General features: G+C 38.7%; 2 protein-coding genes and 1 long non-coding RNA gene across 3 annotated transcripts; 2 read left to right on the forward strand and 1 right to left on the reverse strand.

Annotated features, from left to right (window-relative positions):
* Positions 1–480: 480 nt before the first annotated feature.
* On the reverse strand, positions 481–6,149 carry LOC119025435 (GTPase IMAP family member 8-like). Its single transcript, XM_037108987.1, has 3 exons — positions 5,242–6,149; positions 3,944–4,780; positions 481–1,564 (listed from the first exon to the last, which is right to left on the reverse strand). Exons 1-3 carry the CDS (start codon positions 6,110–6,112, stop codon positions 726–728), a joined length of 2,547 nt encoding a protein of 848 aa, XP_036964882.1. The 5' UTR covers positions 6,113–6,149; the 3' UTR covers positions 481–725.
* On the forward strand, positions 5,809–7,332 carry LOC119025437. Its single transcript, XR_005076822.1, has 2 exons — positions 5,809–5,951; positions 6,190–7,332. It is a non-coding gene; the product is annotated as an uncharacterized LOC119025437 (long non-coding RNA).
* A 3,924-nt stretch (positions 7,333–11,256) lies between these two features.
* LOC119026181 (solute carrier family 35 member F5-like) lies at positions 11,257–25,499 on the forward strand. Its single transcript, XM_037110345.1, has 16 exons — positions 11,257–11,432; positions 12,854–12,952; positions 13,791–13,932; positions 14,453–14,602; positions 15,025–15,087; positions 15,594–15,675; positions 16,934–17,124; positions 18,103–18,184; positions 19,017–19,104; positions 19,786–19,850; positions 19,972–20,076; positions 20,215–20,374; positions 20,585–20,675; positions 21,052–21,206; positions 22,796–22,896; positions 24,469–25,499. Exons 3-15 carry the CDS (start codon positions 13,798–13,800, stop codon positions 22,875–22,877), a joined length of 1,449 nt encoding a protein of 482 aa, XP_036966240.1. The 5' UTR covers positions 11,257–11,432; positions 12,854–12,952; positions 13,791–13,797; the 3' UTR covers positions 22,878–22,896; positions 24,469–25,499.
* Positions 25,500–27,073: the final 1,574 nt, after the last annotated feature.

Raw genomic sequence — 27,073 nt, forward strand, 5'->3', positions numbered from 1 at the left:
AACAGTACAGAAAACAACATGTCATATCAATATTTTAATGACTGATCGTGTGTCCGCTGCAGCTCATTGTGCCGACCCGTTCTTTACATAATCAACCTAATAGAGGTTATTGCATATACAACAAAATGCTGACTTTGTATATAAAACAAACTGAAACGAAGAAGATCCCGAATGTTACACATTTAAAAAGTATTTCCAGTAATACAAACCAGAGGTTTTAAACAAATAATTGTAGATGTTTTGAGTTAATCAGCTATTAAAAGCCTCGTTTATCACGAGAAGAAACATCATCAACATTGTGATTTAAAGAGTCCCACTCACCATAAAAAATGAAAACAGAAGTAATCAACCGACAGATGCTTTCACAAATGTTACTGCGTTTGTATTAACATCCTGTTGGACAACATTATGACATGATAATATATTTCTATACACACAAGTTGATCAAGTAAAAATCAACAAAAGGTTCTGATAAATACTGAGTAGAACTTCATCTTCTCCATAACAGAACACCTTAGAGTCCATTATTGTCTCTTATACCATGTTGACTTACTGATTCTTTAGTGTTTATAGTCACTTTAGATCAGGTGACTGTTGTTAGTGTCACATCACAGAGATTTGTTCTATTGCATGTGATGCTGATTTGGATGCCAGCAAATGAGAAGCATGTCTGCAAGTCCACTGCAAAATATTACAGTTAAGAAGTTTCTGCTGGAACTTGTCTGTCACTTGAAAATGTTTGAGAGCTTCTCCCAGAGACTTGCCCACGTTGATTTGTTGACCCGTTCAGAAGTTTTTGGCATCAGGGCCAAGATTTCTGTTTTATGTTTTTGCCACAGAGTTTTCTTTTCCTCCTCTGTTTTCGCTTTCTTCATTTGTTTTTCATGGTCTTTCAGCATGTCATTTATTTTTGACAGTCTTTCAAAATCTGAAGTCACTTGTTCCAACAATTCATAAATTTCACCAAGATGGTCTTCTTCTTTTTTCTTGTTCAGTTCTTCCTTGGCGGCATTAAGTGTCTTTAAGATGTCATATTTCTCATGTTCTTTCTTCAGATCTGCAAACATCTTGTCATATTTCTCTTTGAACTCGTTGAACTCTTCAGCTTTCTTTCTGGCTTCTTCTTCATGCGTCTTCTTCAGATTATCAATTTTCTGGTTATAGCCCTCCTCCATTTCTTTTCTCTCTTTCTCCTCTTGTTCTCTTCTCATTTGATCCTCTTCGTTTCTTTTCCTTTCATAATTTTTTCTTTCTTGCTCGTACTCTTCTTGCAGTGTTCTGATTTTCTCTTCTTCTTCCTGTCGTCTCTGTTCATCTTCTTGAAGTCGTTTTTCCCACCATTCCTTTTGTTTTTTATCCTCTTTCTCTCGTTCTCTCTTCATCTCTTCTCTGCTCTCCTCCAGCTTTCTGTCAATGTTTTCTTTTGATTCTGACTCTGATCTTATTTTTTCCTCCAAAGCTTTAACTTTTAGTTTCCACTCCTTTTTCTGAATTTCTTCCTCCTGTTTTCTCTTCTTGTCTTCTTCTTCTCTCATTTCTTGTTCTTTCTTTCTCTTCTCACGTTCTCGTTTGATGTTTTCTTCCTTTTGTTTAAGTTGTTTTTCTCTCAGTTTTTGCTCCTTTTCTATTTCAGCTCTCAGTTCTTCCTCCATGTCTTTTCTCTCTTTCTGCTCTTGTTCTCTTCTCATTCGATCTTCTTCTTTTCTTTTCTTCTCATCATTTTCTCTTTCTTGCTCGTACTCTTCTTGCAGTTTTCTTATTTTCGTTTGTTCCTCCTTTCGTCTCTGTTCATCTTCTTGACGTCGTCTTTCCCACCATTCCTTTTGTTTTTTATCCTCTTTCTCTCGTTCTCTCCTCATCTCTTCTCTGCTCTCCTCCAACTTTCTCTGGATGTTTTCCTTTGATTCTGACTCTGATCTGATTTTTTCTTCCAGAGAATCAACTCTTTGTTTCCACTCCTGTTTCTGAATTTCTTCCTCTTGTTTTCTCTTCTTGTCTTCTTCTTCTCTCATTTCCTGTTCTTTCTTTCTCTCCTCTTGTTCTCTTTTGATGTTTTCTTCCTTTTGTTTAAGTTGTTTTTCTCTCAGTTTTCGCTCATTTTCTATTTCAGCTCTCAGTTCTTCCTCCATTTCTTTTCTCTTTTTCTCCTCTTGTTCTCTTCTCATTCGATCTTCTTCTTTTCTCTTCTTTTCATCATTTTCTCTTTCTTGCTCGTATTCTTCTTGCAGTTTTCGGAGTCTTTTTTCTTCCTCCTGTCGTCTCTGTTCATCTTCTTGACGTCGTTGTTCCCACCATTCCTTTTGTTTTTTATCCTCTTTCTCTCGTTCTCTCCTCATCTCTTCTCTGCTCTCCTCCAACTCTCTCTGAATGTTTTCCTTTGATTCTGACTCTGATCTTATTTTTTCTTCCAGAGAATCAACTCTTTGTTTCCATTCCTGTTTCTGAATTTCTTCCTCTTGTTTTCTCTTCTTGTCTTCTTCTTCTCTCATTTCCTGTTCTTTCTTTCTCTCCTCTTGTTCTCTTTTGATGTTTTCTTCCTTTTCTTTAAGTTGTTTTTCTCTCAGTTTTCGCTCCTTTTCTATTTCAGCTCTCAGTTCTTCCTCCATTTCTTTTCTCTTTTTCTCCTCTTGTTCTCTTCTCATTCGATCTTCTTCTTTTCTTTTCTTTTCATCATTTTCTCTTTCTTGCTCATATTCTTCTTGCAGTTTTCTGAGTCTTGTTTGTTCCTCCTGTCGTCTCTGTTCATCTTCTTGAAGTCGTTTTTCCCACCATTCCTTTTGTCTTTTATCCTCTTTCTCTCGTTCTCTCCTCATCTCTTCTCTGCTCTCCTCCAGCTCTCTCTGAATGTTTTCCTTTGATTCTGACTCTGATCTTATTTTTTCTTCCAGAGAATCAACTCTTTGTTTCCATTCCTGTTTCTGAATTTCTTCCTCTTGTTTTCTCTTCTTGTCTTCTTCTTCTCTCATTTCCTGTTCTTTCTTTCTCTCCTCTTGTTCTCTTTTGATGTTTTCTTCCTTTTCTTTAAGTTGTTTTTCTCTCAGTTTTCGCTCCTTTTCTATTTCAGCTCTCAGTTCTTCCTCCATTTCTTTTCTCTTTTTCTCCTCTTGTTCTCTTCTCATTCGATCTTCTTTTCTTTTCTTTTCATCATTTTCTCTTTCTTGCTCATATTCTTCTTGCAGTTTTCTGAGTCTTGTTTGTTCCTCCTGTCGTCTCTGTTCATCTTCTTGAAGTCGTTTTTCCCACCATTCCTTTTGTTTTCTCTCCTCTTTCTCTCGTTCTCTCCTCATCTCTTCTCTGCTCTCCTCCAACTTTCTCTGGATGTTTTCCTTTGATTCTGACTCTGATCTGATTTTTTCTTCCAGAGAATCAACTCTTTGTTTCCACTCCTGTTTCTGAATTTCTTCCTCTTGTTTTCTCTTCTTGTCTTCTTCTTCTCTCATTTCCTGTTCTTTCTTTCTCTCCTCTTGTTCTCTTTTGATGTTTTCTTCCTTTTGTTTAAGTTGTTTTTCTCTCAGTTTTCGCTCATTTTCTATTTCAGCTCTCAGTTCTTCCTCCATTTCTTTTCTCTTTTTCTCCTCTTGTTCTCTTCTCATTCGATCTTCTTCTTTTCTCTTCTTTTCATCATTTTCTCTTTCTTGCTCGTATTCTTCTTGCAGTTTTCGGAGTCTTTTTTCTTCCTCCTGTCGTCTCTGTTCATCTTCTTGACGTCGTCTTTCCCACCATTCCTTTTGTTTTTTATCCTCTTTCTCTCGTTCTCTCCTCATCTCTTCTCTGCTCATTTCCAAATTTCTCTGGATATTTTCCTTTGATTCTGACTCTGATCTTATTTTTTCTTCCAAAGCTTTAACTTTTTGTTTCCACTCCTTTTTCTGAATTTCTTCCTCTTGTTTTCTCTTCTTGTCTTCTTTTTCTCTCATTTCCTGTTCTTTCTTTCTCTTCTCACGTTCTCTGTTGATGTTTTCTTCCTTTTCTTTAAGTTGTTCTTCTCTCAGTTTTCGCTCCTTTTCTATTTCTTCTCTCTGTTTTTCCATTTTTATTTTCATTTCGTCCATTTCTTCCTCATGTTTTCTTTGAAGCTCCTCCCTCTCTCTCTTCATCTCTTCCTCCTTCTCCTTCAGGATCTTCTCCATCTCTCTCTGTATCGCTGCCTCGGCCTCTTGCAGCATCTCATTAGTGTAGCAGCTGCCTCCATTTCTCTTCACCATGTTGTCGATCTTGGTGATCAGCTCACTGACCTGCTTGTGGTTTTGTTTATCACGGTTATTAAACACGTGGTATCTTCCTCCACAGTCATCGATCAGTTTCTTAAAGGAAGCGTCACATTTCTCTTCGATGTATTCCTTAACAGACAGTTTCTTGTGTTCCAGTGTATCTCCTCCAGTTAACAAAATGATGGTGAACCTCTCTGCATTCTTCCCGAAGCCTTTCTTGATAAGTTTTAATGTCTCCTTCTCTTCTGGTGTAAATCTGCCAATTGGCATCACCAGCAGGAAGACATGAGGTCCTGGAGCCAGAAGACTGATGCATTTCACTGTTTCCTCATTAACCTCTTCATGAGACAGAGTTGTGTCAAATAGACCAGGAGTGTCGACCACGACGACTGGACGACCGTCAACTACAGTCTGTTCTTTCTGACAGCGTTTGGTGACTGATGTTTGGCCAAAATCAGCTTTAAACTCAACTCTTCCTAGAATGGTGTTTCCTGCAGAGCTCTTCCCACAGCCAGTCTTCCCTATCAGCACAATCCTGAGACACTCTGGACTCTGTTCTTCACCAGCACCTGTGTAATATAAAGACATGGAGTTACTTAAATATTTAAAGTAGGAGTATAGACTGTTTAATGTCCAGTGAATGATTTAGCATAGGAAAATATTACTTAAAAAATATAATGTATTACTATTTATGAGGGATGTAATGATACCAAAAACTCACAGTATGATAGATTTCCTTTTAATACAAAGAATGAAACAGACATTTCCAGAGCGTCTGTGTGAGTCAACATTAGCATTGAGGTGATAACAACAAAGTCAACCAATCAGAAGCGCAGTAAAGTGGGTTTTATGAGAACGAGCAGTATGACAGAACAATGCAATGAGAAGATGAGAATAGAGCGCATTCATACTAATTTCCCCTCAGAGATCCATGAACTTTATGATTTAAAAAAAACCTATGCTAGGATGGTAGAGATCATCACAGCCTCACGACGCCCTTCTATTTATATTTAAGCTGTGCAGTACTTACAGCTGGTGGTGCTGTCTGTTCTCAGGTCCTTCAGTTCAGCCTGTAGTTTGGTGATGTTTTCCTCTTGTTCTCTGAGCTTTTCTATTTGAGCATGTGCAAATGTTTCTGTTGTATAGCTGCACGGTTTGTCTTTGTAGGGTCTCAGTCTCATTTGATCCACCGTGTCCAACAGCTCTGGGATCTGCTGCTTGTCCTTGATGTTGAGAACAACATGTCTTCCTCCACAGCTCTGAAGGATCTCCTGGATGTCTCTGTCCTTGTTTACAAGGTTAACAGTATCTGGAGCTGTAGGATTTGACTCCACAGTGAACAGAATCATGATGAAGTCATTGACTCGAGAGCTGAATGTGTTCTGGATGATTTCTAACTCTCTCTTGTCTTCATCAGTGAGGGGACCCACAGGTAGGACCAGGATGAAGGCGTGGACGCCCTCAGGATCACAGAGAGAGACACACCTGAGTGATTCCTCCATCACTTCCTCCTGAGGTTTTCCATACAAGGCAGGCAGCTCCACCAGGGAAACCTGACGTCCACATACCTCTCCCTGACCCTGAACACACTCTGATGAGTTGGAGTCTGAAGGAAACTCTGTCTGACCTAAAATGGCCTCAGCTGCTGAAGTCTTCCATGCTCCTCTCCTCCCACACAGAACCAGGTTTAAAGCTGCTCTGATGTCTTCAGACTCTGTTCTGATAGTCTCTTCACTGAAGGTGAGGAGGGCTCCTCTGTTTTCATGGACAATCTTCTCAATAATCTGCATTAATGACTTGTGTTTTTTTTCAGACATGCTGTAGTGTCTTCCTCCACAGTCATTAACGAGCTGTGTCACAAACGGATTTGTTTTAGTCTTCCTGCATCTCACAATGACCATCGAGTGTTTTAAAGCATCTTGACCAAACAAACTCAGGATGAACTTCAGAGTTTCTCTTTTCTTCTCTTTGAAATCAGGATTCACTAACAGCAGGAGAACATTTGGTCCAGGGAGACAAAGACTGATGCTTCTCTTCATCTCTTCTCTGACAGCTTCCTCAGACAAACTGAAGATGTTTGGAGTTTTAACTACAGTTAGAGGATTTCCTCTCCACTCTCCACATGTGGCCACACACCTCTTGGTCTTTTGGTAAGAAGCTTGTTCCCCAGTGATGAAGTTACCAAGTCTTGTCTGATCATCTTGACTTTTTCCCAGCAGCACAATCCTGGTTCCAGATGCTGTAATACAACAGAGAGGAAGATAAAATGACTCAAATACTGTGAGACTGAAAACATGTTTTACATAAGGAGATCATCTACAGTCATCTACAGGCTTGACAAATGTTGAGGTTCAATTCATAGTGTCAACATTCTGTTATTCCCAACCAAACTATGTTCATATACTGTTTAACATAACAAATTACATTTTAGAGAAGATGTGATGGCAACTGAAATTGTTTTTTGGCAGCATTCAGAGACATTACAGGAAATACTCAATTTGTACATTTGTACATGCAAAGTAGCCAAATGAATGTAACAGACACTAAAGAGACTAAAGACTAAATACTAGATACTAATATGAAATGATTTCAGATTCTTTTTTTTTTTCTTCTTTTTTTTAAATTGTATTATTTTAAGTGGTAAAAGAACTGTGAAACATGTTTAGGTTGATGTTTGAGAAAAGAAGACTGACTGACAACATCACGCATCTCTGAGAAACATTTAAATATTTTATCCCAGGTAATAAATATTTTCACCCTTGAACGAAGATATTTGTACTATTTGTGTAAATTATATTGATTCCTTTCTTTACCTGGATCAGAGTGAAGGTGACTTAATTCCCCTTATTGAATCCACACATCCTTTTTAAAACTCATATATTCTGTCTGTGTGGTGGGAGACTAGCAGTCATCTACAGGTATTATTTCAACTGCTCCTCTGTATCTTTTGGTGACTAAATATCTGTTATTTTATTTCCCTGTGTTACACTGTCAGCTGTTTATATTTGTGACTAACACTGCAATTACTTTTACATTTTGTGGCTCATTGTTTATATGTTGCATGTAAAGCACTTTGTGAATCTGTTTTTAAGGCGCTATATGAATATACTTAAACTTATTAGTGTTAATATTATTTCATAGACCATGGGTGCCTGAACATTCTGATTCTGATCTGTGTGAGAATGTGAACTGTGGGACAGAATTTAGTGCAGTCAACACTTTTGAAATGTATTGATGAAATTTCATCCATTTTGTATGAATGTATTTTAGAATCATGTCATCAAAACCTGAGATGGAAGTCAGTATGAGGGATCTGAAATTGTTTCCATAACTGTGGGGATGCTCGTGTTGCTGGAGGAGGCTGAGTGTCACCATGGAAACAGCATCCCCAAACAAGTGAAGACTAAAAGTGACATCTGGACTAAATAGTGAAGATTATGGTTTAGAAAAAGAATATCAGACATTTTCCTTTTGATCTCTAGAGAGATGGACTCAATGCTTCTGAGAATGCTGGATTTACTGACCGAACAATTATGTACATAATATGTGGGAAGTGCAAAATACATGATGGAATGATACATAAACATAAAAAAACTACAAGTCTTGGGTTTGATATATTTCACTTGGTGTAAAAATCATGTGGTTTAAGTGAAGTGTTGATGCAGAATATATATCAGACTATCAGACGTGTAGAGAAATATATTTTCAAACTACTTAATGTAAAAAGGTGTTGGGTTGGTTAAATCACTAACATGCCACACTGGTTATGAGGGAAGTTGGCGTGTGAGTACCAGAATAGTCTGCATGCTCTCCTGTATTGGCACCAGTTCGTCTTTGTCTCTTTGGCAGCAAACATGCATTCTGGCATTCTACTCATGTTTTTGAACCTGTTTTTGCCTCGCCCTTGTGATGTGTTTGCCAGATCTCTTTTCTTGTTTTTCCTATGAACTGTACCTGCAAGTACACTCTGATCACTTTGTCTCCGAGTTGTGCGCTTGGGTTCAAGTTTTGTGTCTGAGTTTTGTCGGTCATATACTTTTTTGGGGTTGTGATTTATCATCATCCTTACTGTTACTAGATAAATATAACCCCACTTCCTTAAACATGGGGATGCTGTGTACAACATGAATACAAGTGAATGATGTAATTTGGTATTCGTTTTGATACATACTCAACTGAAGACAGTACAAAGACAATATACTATATTACTGTTGTTATAATATTACTACACTAAATGACTTTTAGTAAGTAACTTGTAGTGAGTAATAATAATAGAAACACCTCATCTCACCTGTGTCTGCAGTCGCCATGTCACTCTGCTGGAAACATCAGACTCGTTCAACTGGAAAACACCGGCTGGTTTTGAGAATCTGAAGAGAGAATAAAATGTTCATAAAATAGTTCAAATGTTCAACTGACAATGTGTCTGCTGCTGCCACATAGGAAACTTAAACATACACATACTTATTTCTGTGAAAGTTCCAAAATACACAACCTATTACTGCTTCCACACAGTATTAATGATGATAATTTAGAATTGCTCTGAGCTGAAATCATGAATCGTTATCTGACCAATCCAGACATATTTCAAACATACCAACCCTCAAGATCCTCTAGTAACCAGTCAAATTTGTCCAATCCAGATGTTTCCTATAGAAAATCTATGACTTAACTGAGATGACTGTCTCTCTTATCTTGGGTTGTCGATTTCCCATCATGGACTTTTGGAAGTGTGGATACTATTTTCAGCTTAGTTAGTGTGGATACTTTGTTAAATACAAACAATGATTGTTGTCCAGAAAATCACCAATCCTGAAACAGACACAACAGGATTAATGATCATTTTCACTCATCAATCTGAGAATTTTGTCCGTCTTATAGTTTTACGTTTGATTCTTTAAATTTATATTTCAGGTCTGTCTACTCACCAGGTGAGATCCTCTTTGTTGCCAGGCACATCGATGAAATTACAAACGTCACACTGAAGAGAGACTCACCTGAGACAACCTTTCCTTTCAGAGTGGGCAGGGCACAGAACGGTTAATGTTTAACTGATCCTGAATTATACACCAGGAACTAATATATATATATATATATATATATATATATATATATAGAGAGAGAGAGAGAGAGAGAGAGAGAGAGAGAGAGAGAGAGAGACGCACACACACAATTATATACATGTACATATATATATGGATTTGAATCCCTTAAAATGATGCATAAGACCTCTGAGAATCTTTTCATTTGATGGATGAATGATACATGAACATAACAACAACATTGGGTTTGATATATTTCACTTGGTGTAACAATCATGTGGTTTAAGTGAAGAGTTGATGCAGAATATATATGAGACTATCAGATGTGTAGAAAGATATATTTTCCACCTTTAAAGCTACTTAATGGAAGAAGGTGTTGGGTTGGTTAAATCACTAACATGCCACACTGGTTACGTGGGAAGTTAGTGTGTGAGTACCAGAATAGTCTGCATGCTCTCCTGTATTGGCACCAGTTCGTCTTTGTCTCTTTGGCAGCAAACATGCATTCTGGCATTCTACTCATGTTTTTGAACCTGTTTTTGCCTCATCCTTGTGATTTGTTTGCCAGATCTATTATCGTCATTACTGTTGTTAGTAAATAAATACAGCCCCAATTCCTTAAACATGGGGACACTGTGTACAACATGAATACAAGTGAATGATCTAATTTGTGACTCCTTTTTGACATATACTCAAATGAAATTAGTACAAAGACAATCTATTTAATGTTAGACCTCATCAACTTCCATTTTTGTGAATATGTTTTTATTGTGAAGTTGAACAGGTTCAGTGGTAACAGGAGACAGTATCATGAGCTTTATCCAAGCAGTTCTTTTGTATTCAACTATCTTGCAGCATTATTGTATGGGATGTTGTGTTTTTATTGTGGAGTGAAAGTCTAAGAGAATTGGCTCCATTTCTGAAGTGTGTCCGCCCTCTGCTGGTGATCTGCTAGAGGCTCTTCATGGAGCTGTGGACATCAAATAAATGTATTAAGAAACAATAATAGAATAAACAGATTTTGTCATGACCTCAGATAGTGACATTGTTTCTGACCTCCTTGTGCCAGGATGGTGGTGGAGATTTTACTCCGCCACTTTCTAGGCAAACTTCTGAATGTATAAAAATCCACAGCGTGTGAGAATCTGCATACTGGGACCTTTAACACAAAGCCTTCAATGCATGCAGTCTTTCCAGTCTAAATATTGTGATGGTTGGCAAAAATAATCTGAAAAGTTTTTTCTTTAGAGCTGTTTTTTATACTGTATTGTGTCAGGATTACATCTAGGGTTTAAAAACCCTTCAGTGGTGCATGAGTTGTTTCCCTTGTTTTTTCTCTTTTCTGTAAATATGTTTGTCAGTTTGCATTATGATAATTATAATGATAATGACCTTAATGTAAACAAAGAAACACATGAATCTTTATATACCCTGAGCATGTGCCTTGCTCGTCTACAGTCTCAACCTCAGCTACCCAAAAGAACTGCAAAAAGAAATTAAAAACATTTTTGAAGTCTTTCATAAGATATTCCTCGTGCTGGAAGGTAATGTCTCTAAAAAAAAGCTTTGTTGTCTTATGCATTATTACATGTCTGGACATTTACTCAGTGCAGACAGAAGATGGACCACTTCTAAACCAAATGACAATTAAATATTTCTCAACTGAACGCAGATATTACTGTTTTATCCTTGATTTTTTTTTTTTGCGTAATCATCTATATAGATGTCAAAAGCTTTCAGTATCAGATTCATTTCCAACCCTCTCCACGAAAGTTGGATTATTACAGAATAATTCAGATGTAACTATATTTGAAAACGTGTTATTCATATAATATAAAGTCTCTCTACCAGCCTGTTTAAAGTTATAACGTCATATATTTAGCTGTGGTGTCATTAAATATTCAGTTTTAACACTTTAAATGCTTGAATCAGTGTTTATATGGACAGAAGTGATGGAAAAAAGTCATTCTCCTCTGAAAGACTTCATATCCCAGAATCCCCTGCGCGTCATAAGTGATGTCACCTGATAGCGAAGACGAAGGGAGGGTGTGCTAATGTTTACAACCACTGTGCTGTCAATGATTTTATCGTAAAAACTGCGATTTATTCGACATTTCAGCAGCGTGTGAAGAGTCAAGGGAACAATGGAGCAAACTCGATGACCTCCTCCCGCATTCAGGTAAAAAAAAGATCTTTAATTAACCGTTTTTAATCACTTAATCAAGCCAGCTTGTTAGCGCTTAGCTCGTCAACGTCAGTTATCCAGCTAATATTGATTACCAGGTAAACGTAGCACAGCGATGCTACCTGTTAACGTTAGCTTGCACACATTAGCTCCACCTGAAGCGACTTCTGGCAGTGAGCTAACATAACCTTTTACATTTAAACACAACCTTTAGCACGACTTGTTCACCTTCCAGGCTGTAACAGTTTAATAGCTAGTAAAAAACAGCTAGCTTTAGAGCTGTTTTGCTAGTTTTCTAAGGCTGCAGAAACGGCTAATAAATGTGTGTTAATCAAGCTAACTCTTTAATTTAAATAGCTTCGTGCACTGCAGCTGTGTTTAACAGTTAGTTGTTTACTATGCACCACTCACAGGTGACAGTTAGCTAACTTGGATAGCTCTTTGCTTACTTATTTATTCTTATTTAACACCCAGGAAAGAATAAATATAAACACATGTTCTTAATTAAGCTGCTTTAGCTTCTCACGGTCACTTACAAGAAAGTTTCCACTGATGTTGGAAAACGTCTTCAGATCCTTTACTTTATCTAAATGTGTGATAAGGATGTTGTTTCAGTTGTGACTTTATATTATTGTATGTCAAAGATAAAAGGCAATCAGTATCATATTAAGACAAGTTGAGGACCATGAAGGAAGCTGATTGATTATCATTCAGTGACTTCTTCTCATTACTTAACATGGAAATGTAAACAAAGTCATGAAGCGTTTGTCAACACATCAGTGTTTCTTTTGCTTTAGGCTGCTCATCATATGCAAATATATATATTTTCTGTCTTTCCGATATTTAAATCTGAAATATCTGTGCTGTGAAAATACTCCACTGGAAATAAAAGTCATGCAAAACCTTCCTTAAAGGAGAGCTATGTAGTTTTGGGGAAGATATTTTAATCAGAAGAGAGAGATTTTTTTTTTTAAATACCTAAACAAACTCAATAAGCAAACGCTCTGTTTTCATGACCAAATAAACTGAAAACACAAACTGACCTTAAAGGGCGACACAATTAAAAACATACTTGGTTTTGTTTATATTTTCCAGTAAATCCAAAATGGTTTTTAAACGGTTTTCATTTATTAAGGGAAGAGAATTTTATCAACAAACAAAGAAACACTTTATCCTTCAGTTTATCAGAAAAGTTGGAGACACTGTATGTGGTTTTCATCGCATGGGAAGAGTTTAAATAGTTGTATTCTGAAAGGTAACTTAAGATTTCAGATTAGACTAATTCAGTTAAAAGAACAATATTTTCTTTCTGAGATGAATCACAGTAGAATTATACATTTGAATTATAATGGAATCACTTTGCACTTCAGTACAATACTTAGGTGAAAATGTTCCTGTTATTCTTTTTGTTGCAGCTTTTTGTAAAGCGCGAGTCCTCCGGTTGCTCTTCACTCTCGGTGCTGAACAGTGACCCGAGAAGATCATTACTGACTGTAGATTTGGCTGCTAAACAGGTTTGTATGTCAATAAAACAAGTTATGACAAAGTTATTCTGAGCTCTGCCAGGATATCATAGCTATACTTTGCCTCTAACGTCTGTATTTTATCTTTCAATTACTGGCAGTCTGACAGGCTAATATCTAATAGAGTAATAGCTTATTTAAGCTGTTTAATGTAAGGAAATAGCTCTGTGGAGCTTCTGTGTTGTGCTTGAAGCCAGTTATCCATTTCTAAACTAACGTTAGCCGCTGTAGCTCTCTGTTTAGAGGACATTTGGAGAACGCACATGAAGTCACTTCCTTTGGATTGTCACAGAAATTCAAGCCTGCACAAAGAAATCCACAGTCCAGCAGCATTAAAGCTCTTAAACAAACACTGGCAACCAGGCGTGACGGGGAAGGTCTCACTGCTCACGTCACGTTACAGTTTGCTCACATACGGCCAGTAAAAAAGTGATTGACGCATGTAAACATGCTACTGTGTGTTACATAGAGCCTCTTTAAGATGCCTTTTCTGTCAGACCAACTGTCCAAAACACACAAAAAAAGCATTTTATCGTCAGATTAAAGAAGCTGGCACAAATGTTTGTTATCTGCCCTTAATGAATGACTCAACTGACTATCAAAATAGTCAGTGATTCACTTCCTGTTAATGACTAATTTATTATTCAACATGTCATATCTAAAGTTGTGCGTTTATATTTGTGTGGTTTCGTCTTTTTGAGCAACATATGAGACACGGAGCTTTCTGACGTCATTGATTAATTAATGATTTGTAGATGTTTGCTTCCGGTGGTGAGCAAGTTTCTGAATGTCTTGTACCTTGAACACGTTCTTGTTAATCTCTTCTCAGTGCACCGATGGAGTGGGTGTTCATCATGAACCGGATGAGCTCTCAGGGAAGCTCTGCAGCCCAGCGGAGGCGGATGGCCCTGGGCGTGGTGATACTCCTGCTGGTGGATGTCATCTGGGTCGCCTCTTCTGAGTTAACTTCAGTAAGGACTTTATCAACCCTTTGTGAGGAAAACAAACTGACTGGTAGAAAAAGTCTTACTTAACTTCAAGTTGGTAAATTAAACGTGCTCCTGTTTATAGTCGGTGCATGTAGAGGGTGTAAACAAAGTCTTTACAAATCGGTTGTGTCAAATATAAACAACTTATAGCCTCTTATAGTTCACAATACAAAGACACAAACAACTTCAGCCATCAGGTTCACAAAAAGGAGTATAAGGCACAGTAACCCTTTTAAAATGTAGAGCAGTCACAGTATCAAGTGTCACATTATCTTGAGTAAATATATTTTGTGACGCGCCTCTTCCTGTGCTCTTAGGTTGAATTGTATTCGACTTGACAAACTTGAAATGCAAAAGAAAAAAGTAAACATGAGTTCCGAGAGTGAAACCAAAGATGGCGCCCGAACACATCAAAGCGTCGACTCTCCAGCCTGCAACACGTGTTGGTTAACCAGTAAAAGCTGGTGTCCTGACGGTTTCCTCCTGTTGATTCCTCCCTCAGTACATTTTCAAGAGACAGGAGTACAACAAACCCTTCTTCAGCACCTTCACCAAGACCTCCATGTTTGTGCTGTACCTGCTGGGCTTCCTGCTGTGGCGGCCCTGGAGGCAGCAGTGCACCGGCTCTCTGAAACGCCGGCACTCTGCGTTTGTAAGTAGTTTAAGCCACATTCTCACCACACGGGGGCAGTGTGATTTAAATGTTTCAAATGTCTGTTTTCTGATGTTTCACAACTTCAGGGATGCAGAATCACAAACCATGGATTCTGTCAGGATTATTGACTTAATGTTTTTTTAATTTCATGTGCAGCAGAAGCAGAATGTTGTGAAAAGCCTCATGGAAATGATGGATTATAAGAGATTTTAGTTGCCAGAAGTGCACTCAGCCTGAGCTCAGTGAGAGGCTGCTGCAGGCAGAATAAAGCCACGATGACCATTTGGTGACTTTTCCTTTAAGACATTATGAAGTTGTGAAGGACTCTTGAGGAAAGTTAGTCACTGTATCAGAAAGACAGAAGCAGAATTGCTTGTTGTTGTCTGTAATTTGATGGTTTGAGTTGCTTGTTTCCGCAGTTTGCTGATGCTGAGGCCTACTTTGCACCCTGCACCACTGACACCACTGTCAACAACTGTTTGGTACGTAGTTTAATCACAGAAACAATAACAGCTCATGTTCAGGAAGTTTTTTTTAAAAGTTTTTATTGTTTGCTCGTGTCAGCAGTTGAGGGACCCAATTATGTAAATGCTGTTGAAGAAAAGACCGTAACCGTCTTACACAAATACTGTGAGAAATTAAATTCTGGGGTTGGTTTACAAAATGTATACAACAATCTAATTTAATTTTGTTTACTTAGTTTTTTGTCTCTTTTTGTGGTAAATAAGTTACACACAAGTAAGTGTGGAGAGCTGGAGAGAGCGAGAGTCTGCAACTATAACTTCACAGGAGTGTACAAAAAGAACAATTTCACTCGATGAAACAGTGAAAAGTCAACCAGCTGAACTGATAAAGAAATCTGCACCGTTATTCACACTTATTCACAGTATCAAATGTGTATTATAAGAGTGTTTTTCAATGTATTAATACAACAGTAAGCTTCAAAACTCCCTTACTATACATGCTTAACTTTCTCTTTCCTGTGCAGAGTGAACCGCTGTACGTCCCAGTGAAGTTCCAGGACGTTCCTGCAGAGCATTCAAACTGTTTAATGGGAGACTGTGAATCTTGTAAGTAGACAGAATGATGCATTAAGATGGAATACATGTCGTTACTTCCTGTCATTGTACAAAAATGAAGCCAAAAAATATCCTGGAGGTGAGCGCTGACATCTTAAGGGACATTTTCATTTTCATTTTGAGTACTTTCAGGGAAATTTCTGCTTTTCTGCAGACTTTTCCAAAGGAAATTACCCACAGTTCATAGCATTGTAACATTAAACACCTAACTATGGTAACTGTGGGTTAAAAGAAATTCAGTAGTAATCTGTATTCTTTCATTATTCTATATATGCAATGTTTTTTATGCTCAAAGGTAAATGTTATATATCGTTACACCACATCTGACGTCCTCTGTAGAACTGGTTCTCTACTTAAATCACTCAGTTTATTAAACATTAAAAAGTAATACGCTAATGAAACAATATGGAGATTTTTTTCCCTGAAACCTCTGACATTTAAACCAATTTAAACCAACTTAGCAGTAAAAATAAACACTTGAAAAAAAGACCTGAGATGACAGAAACGATATTTCTCTTCTGCTAACAGAAGGAGGATTTGTGACCTTGTGATTTGTGAGTTGTCATCCATCTTTATCTACAGTCACTTGTAAACAGTTGATGTTGTTTGTGTTTTTAAAAAATAACCTGTCAACATTGTTTTTCTCCTCCTGGAGTTCTGAATTTATGTTTTTAAACTGATATGTGATTGATAACCGCCATTAATTTAGTCATCGTCAGTGTGAGCTATCAAAAAAAATAGTTGTTGTTTAGAGTCGCATGAAAGCGCCACAATATTTAACATAAACATTTTTAGACTCTCAAACTGAGCTGTTTGTTTTCTCTCATCACATTCTTTTCACATTCAGTCATAATAAAACCAAAACTCTTTGCAGAAGGACGTCAGTCTCATCTGTCTCGGCTGTTATTTTGCGGAGCGGTGAAAAACATCTGAATAGTCTTTTGTCGTTTTGATTCTCGCAAGAGCAGTTCAGGAAAAACTGACCTCAATTTCAAGTCCAGGGCCACACAGGAAAGCTTCCGAGGCAGATTACTGGGGTTTGTCGGGTTTGTTTTGTGTTTTTAGCACTTGTGTTTGAAACAACATCATCTGGCATTAGCACCTGATGAGGAGGATATTTCGCTTATTAAGATAAAATTGCCTTGCTGCAAAATACAAATGGAGCCTGGAAATTTGTTGTTTTTTTTTCCCCATTTGAATAAAACCTGTTTTTCCTTTCCCTCCTCTCTCCATTTGTACCTCCCTGCAGCTTCCAAAAAGCAGCGGGTGCGTTTTAGTAATATCATGGAGGTGCGTCAGCTGCCCTCCACTCAGGCCCTGGAGGCCAAACTGTCCCGCATGTCCTACCCTGCTGCCAAGGACCACGAGGCCATGCTGCGCACGGTGGGCAAGCTCACCATCACTGATGTGGCTAAAATCAGCTTCTTCTTCTGCTTTGTGGTGAGTAAAAGTCAGCAGGAATTCCGGCTTTTCATACCGCATCTCCGCATCAAATCATAGACAAGATGTTGATGTTTAAAACATGAGATGTGAATAATACTCAGTTTGGTTTCAGAGGGCAGAAGATGGCCTCAAGCCACAGCCTCGAAACATATCAAAAGTGATGAACGTCCAGCAAATCGTCACCTGAATCTCCATCTTCTCTCTTTGTTTAGCTGTCTGGCTGCAACTTCACCGTTTCGGTTCAGTCTCAGCACTCTAATAGACTCGTTTTCGGTCACGGCGGGAAGCTGTTCTCAGTGAAAAAGCTCTAAAACGAAACACTGCCTCCACAGCAGACGGACACAGTTAGAGACTAAGTGGTCAACACAGTGGAACATTTAGCAGCTGAGGAACCACATATTTATTTTGGTTCCTCAGCAGACTGAAAAGAAAGATAGAGGAGCTAAGCAAACTTCTTAAAGCATCATTAATAACAGACAGTTTTCATTCCTTTTGTGGTTTGTGCTGGTCAGCTGGTGAACATGTGTTTTGCTGGTACTAAAAAGAAGCAAAAAAAAAAAAAACAGGTTCTTCTGACACATATGAATTATGTAATCAGGCAGAAAGTGAAGGTTTATGAGCGCCAACACTGCGAGTCATTAATCACGGAGCTTTTCATGTGATGAACTGCTTTTAATTTGTTACTCATCGTCTCCGAGAAGCAGAAAAAATATAAAAACTACTGGGAAATATAAAAGCCGAGTGTTTGATGCTGTTCTTAAACTGCTCACTTTAAGGCTTTAAAGAGTTGGAGAATTATTTTACTACTAGGTCTGAAAATACATTACTCGTAGCTTTTTTCCTGCTGTTTTTCATCATGCAAAGCTGATTTAAAACATCTTAAAACATTAGATAAGTTAGATGTTGTTTAGGAAAAGGGCTGTTGTATCGTCAGGTGACATCATCATCATCATCACGCCTCCGTTTCTCTTCCAGTGGTTCCTGGCTAACTTGTCCTATCAGGAAGCTTTATCCGACACACAGGTCGCCATCGTCAACATCCTGTCATCCACCTCAGGTGACTCTCTCTCTCTCTGTTAAAACCAGGTTGTTGTTGTTATCTACATGAGTCTTGGTTTGAACAGATGTTTATTTAAAGGGATAGTTCAGGTTTTTGAAGTGGAGTTGTGTGAGGTTTTTATCCGTAGTCATTGTGTTGCCATCAGTAAACGGCAGTTATCATGCGTCCCCTTCGAAGAAGCAGACTGGAGAACCGAAACTAGACAATGTGCTGCTGTGAACTTTGCTGTCAGACGGCCCTTTCCAACAGAAACTGAGTCATTCTATGCTCTTTAAAAACCTGCCAGACTCCTTTTACAAAAACAATAATTTTACCTTGCAGAACAAGGAAAGTTGCTGGTATACTGCTACATTATGCTACTCCTGCCATCTGATGTTACCTTACTTTCTGTTACCTTATCTTGCATATTACCTTTTGTTCCGTTGTGTTACGGGAGTTGCTTGTCTACTGGTGCCTGGATTGGCTAGTTTGTTTGGGTACTGCTTGGGTTTTAAAAGGTTTGTTTGGAGTCAAACAATGAAATGAAAATAATTAACCGACTGGCTTTGGAGAGAGTGTTAAAATTGCTTCTGTTTACCATCGTAAACGCCTGTTTGACAACAAGGAAAAGCTGTTAAAATCTTCTAAATATATCAAACACTTAAACTGATAACGGTTGTGTGAGGTGGGCCTTCTCTTAGTACTCCTGTGCTATAGGTATTACCGGTACTCAAACTGTGGATAAGTGCCTCATACAACCTCACTTCAAAACACAAACTATCCCTTTAGCTTAAAGAGAAGTTGACCTGCTGATTCTTGTGGTCTGATTCTTTCGTTTCTCCCTCTTCAGGCCTGTTCACGCTCATCTTAGCAGCCATTTTTCCCAGCAACAGCACCGACCGCTTCACCTTATCCAAACTCTTAGCTGTGGCTCTGAGGTAAGAGTTAAAGAAAGTGTTGTTTGCAGTAGAGAAGGGCGTGTTGGGAAGTTTCAGCTTGAGTGTATATATTGTTAAATGTTATTTGTGTCTGCCTAATGTGTTTCTATCCTTTACGGTCTTTATTTCTCGTCTACCTACTTGGGAGAAGTTGTCCGTAGTTGAAATTGAAGTGATTATGATGAGCAGTCGGTGTATCCGCTGTGAGATTTCCTCCTCTGAAAGCTCCAGCGGTGTATTAAAGCTGATCACAGTCTGAACCCAGACAATGTAATTTTCTCAAAGTAATTTTCTCCTCTCGAATATGATATGATAAGTATCCAAACAGTGTAAACACAAAGCAGCTACCGTGATTATACTCCGTGACTTCAAAGTAATAAGGTTCATTCTTTCGTCTGCTTACAACACAGGGTTGTACAAAGAAATGGGTTTAAAATCACGTAATGACGTCTGTGTTCGAGGGGCGATAAATGTTCTGTGTTGCTACATTTGCGGCTGATTTACACTAATGTGTCTGAACAATTACAGGCCGGATTATAAGAAAATCTTGTGTGAATATTCTACCGAGCTGGAGTATATGAACGCTGAAGGGGGTCTTTGCAATGATTTAGATCTCATTTTAAATTGTAAAGTTGACAAATTGTCCTGTTCACCGCTTCACCCGGTCGCTCTCTTGTTCAGCATGGGAGGCGTCGCCCTCGTCAGCTTCTCCAGCATGGACAACCCTGACGGGAAAGGCGTCATAGGTAAACACGGAGGCAGTGATCAGTGAAAATTGTACTTTACCTTCTTGCCTAACGGTGTTGAATTAATACAGTTTTAAACCTTCGTCCCGAATGTAATTGAACTTTTTAAATTTTAATGAAGGTTCTCTGTGGTCGCTGGCCGGCGCGGTGCTGTACGCCGTCTACATCGTAATGATCAAGAGACGAGTGGATCGGGAGGATAAGCTTGACATTCCCATGTTCTTTGGTGAGGAAATGCTCAGTATACGTGTTACGTCAGTCATTAATAATATTGGTAGCGATGTTAGCGTGTCTGTGTATTAAAACACTCCCTGCCGGGGCTGACAGAAGGTGTGTTCGGAGCTGAAGCTTGTGTCTCTCTCAGGGTTTGTGGGTCTGTTCAACCTGCTGCTGCTGTGGCCGGGCTTCCTGCTGCTCCATTACACCGGCTTCGAGGCCTTCGAGCTTCCCAGCCAGCTGGTGTGGACGTACATCCTCATTAACGGCCTCATCGGAACCGTCCTCTCGGAGTTCCTCTGGCTCTGGTGAGCACCCGACCCGTAATTTATTCTCAGGTCGCAGTTCTGGCATCAAGATTTTTGCACGAGGACGCTGTTTTTCATGCTTATAGTTGAGTAGTTTTTCCACACTGAAACTCACTCTGATGGATTTAAACGGATCAAATCTAAACGATCCTCAGTTTCATGTACGTAGGTGTTAATTCAGTACCTGGTGACGCTGGTTTCTGTCCGCAGGGGCTGTTTCCTCACATCATCTCTAATCGGGACTCTGGCGTTGAGCCTCACCATCCCGCTCTCCATCATGGCAGATATTTGCATGCAGAAGGTAAATTCCCCACTCCTGGTGTTTTGAAAAAGGATAATATTGTAATAATATAGATAACATTTCATTATGTTATGGTATATCTGGGTATTCTACATCACTGTATGTATGGTTTGGTACATAAGGGTACGTATTTTTATGTTATTTTGCAGATAATTTAAGGATTTGAAGCAATCATATCACAATAACCAAAATAACACTAATGTGAGCACTGGTTAACATCTCTATTTGTTCAATACTTTGTGTGGAAATGTTAATAAATTAAATTTGCATTGAATTGGGAAGTTTAATACATACTGTAGATCTATAAATGCCTGAACAACTGAACCTGACGATGGTTACGTGACAGTAACTTATTTTCCTCCGTGTGTGCTGACAGGTCCGTTTCTCGTGGCTGTTCTTTGCCGGGGCGGTTCCCGTCTTCCTCTCCTTCTTCATCGCCGCGCTCTTATGTCACTACAACAACTGGGATCCCGTCCTGGTGGGGCTGAGGAGAGTTTACGTCTTCATATGCAGGAAACAGCGTATTCACAGGTAAAAACACTTACAGGTGAAATGACGCCCTGTGATGGACCATTTGGTGGTTTTCAACTCAGAAAATGTGTTTTTTAGATGAATTTCTTGCTTTTCAGTGTACAAATGACACTTAACTTGTTGGAGCTACTGAATGTAATCCTGCAGAGATGATACTGTAAGGCAAGGTTACACAAGCAGGTGTCACTGTGAAAGCTTTGTAGTCGATTGAAAGACGCTCAAACAACGGAGATTTGACGATGTAGTTAATATTTCCTGTGTTGTGTATGAATCTGTCGTGCTCTGCTGTCTTTAAGAACCATTGTTCCACTGTTTTTAAGTATGAATTTCACTTGTGAATGTGTTTAAATGCCCATTTTTAATGACAATTGGCTTGAAAATCATATTATGCTGCATTTTATTTCCAGAACAAAACCATTTTTTTCATTTTTGTACACAAGGTGCTTAGTTGGCGAGAGAGAAGTAAAAAAAAAAAAAGGGAGATAATAATCACCTCTCAGGAAATGCAGATGCAAAACAGTGTGCAGTTGTACGGTAATTAATCCGAGTAAAGTCCAGCCAAAAGCATCTGTTTCCACCTCTAAATGAGCCGTAAACATGTTCGATATGGACAGTGGACATCTGGGATGATTTCACAATGACGCCAAAGTGTTTCCTTTTTTTTTTTGTAAATCATCAGTAAAATGTTCCCAGTAACTCATCGAGTTGTACGACCTCCTCAGACCAACAGGGAGTGTTTGTCAGTCAAGGTGGTGAAGTTTTCAGTCTCTGCAGCTGCATTTTATTCTTTATTTAGTTAAACGGGATAATATGTTATTAGGCTGTTTAAGGCCCGAGGCGTGCTAAAACACTGGCACACAGGATGTGGATCTGTCTCATCGGACTAATGCGGTGACTGCATCCTCACCGCAGGACTCATTTCCAGGTGCCTCTCGTCTCTCAGACAGGTTGTTTTTCTCCAGCCGCCCCAGTAGCATCAAAAGTGGTTTCTATGGCATTTGTGACGCAACTGCAAAGACCGTGTAAACAGACGCACATGCTTAATGGGCGAAAATGCTTCTTCTGCGAGTTCCATGTGTTAAAGGCAAATGGAAGTGTCTTCTGAACAAACACACACACACACACACACACACAGCCGGCAGCAGAATAAGTTAGTTTACACTGAGCCGGTCCAGTCTTTTGAAGAAAGTCGAAGCTTTTAAAGTTTGAAGTAGACGATGAGCTGCGATTCTATTGTAATGTGACGTGTGGCTGAATATTAAGAATGAGTCGACCTTGACTCCCTGACACACACACACACACACACACACACACACACACACACACACACACACACACTTCAGTCTCTTTTCTTCTCTGACATTCTCACAAGGACAATAGTCTCAATTTGTGGCTCGCAGACGCTCTAACTTAAGTCTGTAATCAGATTTACATGCTCGACTGACTCTCTCCTCCGCGGTGGTAACGCTCTCCATTCTTCTGCGAGTGCTTGTTCCCCCGTTTTGCCGAGGGATGATTATAATAATGACGGTTGTCAGGATGATGTCTGTGATGATGATTGACAGCCGGCTCGCTCCTCCCGCCCACAGACTGCCAGAAGACAGCGAGCAGTGCGAAAGCCTCATTCCTCTCCACGCCGTCTCCCCCCACGAAGGAAGCTTCTGCTCGTGATCCAGCCGTCCAACACAAAGTAAATCATTCACTCAACTCCTCCTGTTTGACCTGCGTGTTGTTCACTGGTGTGTTTGTTTACGTGCATGTGTAAATGTAGATGATGCATTAAGTCGACCAGGTCTCAGGCAAAATCCCAGAACAGAACTTTAAATCAAAATTTAAATATATAGGCTCACCTTTGGGCCTCACAGCTCATGTCATGGATTTTCTAGGAAAAATTCATGTTGAATACTTAAAACTTGCATGGGACTGTGATCATCCTGCAGCTGTACTCCAAATACTTTTTTAAAGTCGTGGATTTTTAAAGTTCGACCCTCTGTGGTAAATTTAAGCATTTCAGTGATTCTCTAAAATATGTATGTTTGTTCTCGGACTCAACAGACTTGAACAGTAATCATGTTTACAGTGATCAGATTAATATCAGGAAGTCATTTTGAAGAATCTGTCATTTTCTAAAGTTAATATATCAACTAGTTTTTAAGTTCTATTTATCTTCTGTGTCATATAAATGTAGTTCTGTCACATGTAGAAGTTATTTTGTGCTGAATTGGTGCCTCAGATTTTGTTTTGTTGCAGCTTCTGAGCTGAAAAACTTTTGACTTTTTGGTTTGTTTTGACTGTAGATTTTCCCAGGAAGGATTATTTTAATCTTCCTCGAAACTTAAGTGTGTGGAAGTTTTAATATTCATTATATATGTATGAAAAATTCAAAGGTGTTTTATTACTCCTTCATCATTTATGATTTTTTTGAAATTAGCCAATTTTAGGTTTTATGTCTCCAGTAGATATTTGTTCTGCGCTGGCTTCAGGGATTTTCTGTCCGTCTGAAACCTTCAGAGCCTGTTTTTCATCTGGTTCTGGAAATCCGGAAGTTAAAAAGACTTCTGCGGTCATTGTTTTGTTGTGAACCCGCGTGATATTGGATAAATATTTGTGATCTCTCGTCAAGAAGCTACTAGCAGACAGAGAAGGTTAAGGACCAGCTGGTGAACGTCGCGCTGTAGCAGGAGGACGTTTTTCTCAGGAGTTGGTGGAGAACAAAAAACAGAGTTAAAAGAAGAGTGAATATTAGAACTGCAGGCGTTTGGTGGCCAGAAACATGACTGAGTGACTCCTAACGTGGCATTTTGGTAGATTTACATCCCATTCACAAGGATTTTGTCTCCCGTCATTCAGTTGTTTCTCTGTGAACATCTGTCGAGTGTTTGTCCGAGCTGCAGCCGACTGAAACAAGCCGGACCAGATGATCATCACGTAAATATTTTAGACCAGCGATTGGCCACCCAGTCTGCGTCTCTCTCCTCACTATTCATAGGTTTAGTCGAGTTTTTCTCATGCGGCCTGCAGAGTAAAATCACCAGCAGAGAGAGAGTCTGAACTCAGCATGTGGTTTCTAACAGAGGCGACAGTTTGGAGCAGACTTGAGCTTTTCTGCTGGTTTGTAGCATCAAATGAGGAGAAAATAAAGCAGCAAGTGTACATGTGTGTCCATCCATCTGATGATTAATCCATTTAATTGACTAACATATTGATTATTGTGTCTCGTTCAGCGTCCAGTTTTCTCATTATATCTATATGTCTCCCTCAGGTGTTCAACGTGGATCTGCAGACAATCTGGAAGCTCTCAGAGACATTAAAACTACCCCAGTGCCTCATATTAAATATATTTATTTTCTACAGTGTTGAGATGAAAAGCACCAATTTCTACAAGTTCATGTTTATTTTCACATTTCAGTCGTCACAGACCTGAGATTTCTGTTTTTACTTGTTTTTCTGTGTTTAAAAAAAAAAAAGAAAGAAAAGAAAGAAACACGGTGCTCGAGGTGCTGGACATTATCGGAGATAACTACGGCGTCATGTGACCAAATGAGACGGTACGAGTTGAACTTGATTATAACACTAACGGAGACGAAATCTGAAGTCAGCGAGCTCACATCACTTTTTAATTTTTAAATTTTTTTTGGTGTTTTTTTTTTTCTTTTTTTGTCTGTCGGCCTTTTCTGAAGCCTTGCTGCTTGTTTGTGAGTGTGAAGATGACGCAGTACGTTTTCACAGATCCGTCAGACGAGTCGGCGGAAAAAAAAAGACGTTTTATTTTGGTGGCGTTTGACAGAGCTTTCATCACACACACACACACACACACACACACACACTGTACTGCAGCTCTGACGCTAATTTTAAACATCTGGGTCTTCAGTACCACTGTTGACCTCCAGGTGATCCTAACACTCGCCAGGTAGAATTGGACAACAAAAAAAAATACTTCCACGTTTTTTTTTGTTGTTGTTATTTTTCAACTTGACTTTCTTTTATAAGTTGGACATGAAGAAGAAAAAGAAAGCGGTCACCAACAAACTCTCTTGTGCTGGATCATGAAGACAAACTGTGATAGAAGACACAACCTTTGCGTTCGATCGTAAGCCTTCCGCTATAAGCTACAAAAAAAAATTTATTAAAAAAAGCCTTGTTGCAATAACGGTTCTTTTTAAATATGGGTGTAAATACTGTACACAGCGACACACTAACTAAAGTTCTGATGTTTTTATTTGTGAAAATTCTTATGACCACTACAGACAGATTCCTGCTATGAGATTATATTTTATGTATCATTGTAAAGAATTACTGCCAAATTTCCTCTTTTTACTTGCGAAACTTATCGGGACTGTTGTACATGATCTTCTTCTTTTTTTTTTTCTTTTCCTGATTTATTTACTCTGTGGTTTCATGTGAAGAGAAGAAGAAGCGTTTTGTGTCGGCAGCCTCTTGTTTTCTGTCGACACTCTGCGGCTGAAGGTGAAATGTAAGTGTTGGTCGGCTCATCCTGTTGGACGTCGGATGTGCGTACGTCGTGTTTTTAACTTGCGAGTTGACATGAAGTGGAGGAAGTGATGAGCAGCCTGTGAGGGTGAATGAATGAATGAATGAATGAATGAATGGATGGGTTGAGCACTTTAAGTGACAGATTTAAACTTGTTCTTGTTCATTATTGCCAATCAGTCCTCCTGCCACAATTTCAACAATGAAAGCTTTTTCTCTTTTTAAGGATGATTCATATTCGGTTATATTTTCTCTTCGTTTATCGATGGTGCTTGTGTGATTTATTTCTGATTATCTTTTTCTTTCTCAGGTTCTTTGTCTTGTCTTGTTTTTTTCTCTGCATCTGATTTATTTCTGTCTTTTTAAATATCATTAATGAAGGTGTTGTAAGATTTTAAAAAGAAAGGCCAGGATATAAAGACTAATAGTAACTTTCCTTTTTTTTTTTTTTTCATCAACCTCAGCTCTTGAATTATACTTTTTATTTTGCCTGTTTTCATACTTACACTGCACTATTAAAATGTATCTTTTTAAATCTCTTGTAAATGTTGGTACGATGTGTCAAAGCAGCAGAACATCTGCGATATATTCAGAAGAATTCACTGTGTTACGTCGACATCGATTATTTATAAATTTGTGCTTATTTTGAATTTGATGGCAGCAAAATGTTTCAGACAGCAGCAACAAAAGACAGAGAAAGTTGTAGATGCTTGTAAAACACATGTGAACTAGCTAGCTAACGTTTAACGGTGACATGAAGTTAACCTAATGTCAGCTCACCAACGTCAGCCAGTTTCTCTTCCTGCTCACGAAGGGAAGCACGATACAGATTTTATCAGCCAATACGGATAATATTTCAGATATTTGCATCTATATTTTGAATAAGTTCATGACCTGTATTTTATGCACCACTGAGGTCAGAAGGGCTCAGGTGTATCAGGATGATTTATTACTCATCGCTCTATTAAAATGTGTTAAACTCCAACACTTTGCAGAACAACTCGCTTTAGCAGTAGCTTGTTCCGCTCGCCGCCGTCCTGCCAGCTGAGAAGTATCTTTTCCGGCTTTTGATTTCAGTATTGCGTCTTACATGAGGCTCTTTTTTCAACTTCAAGGTCAATATTGTTGTTTGCTAACGACAAAACAACAAATTATCCTGCATTTATATGGACCGGTATTTATTTACACAATTGACAAAAAAAGTAAAATAGGAAAATATGTTATTAGGGCATAAAGAGACAAGTTATAGACAAAGTTCACAGCTCTTTCACAGGTTACTTCCCTTTTGGTTTCAAAATAAAAGCCTTTCACTTTGTACCCTTGTATAATAAAAATGAATACCTCAAATAAGAAAATAAAACACTTCTTTCACTTTT

Source organism: Acanthopagrus latus, chromosome 9 (genome assembly GCF_904848185.1).
Source record: "Acanthopagrus latus isolate v.2019 chromosome 9, fAcaLat1.1, whole genome shotgun sequence".
NCBI lineage: Eukaryota > Metazoa > Chordata > Actinopteri > Spariformes > Sparidae > Acanthopagrus > Acanthopagrus latus.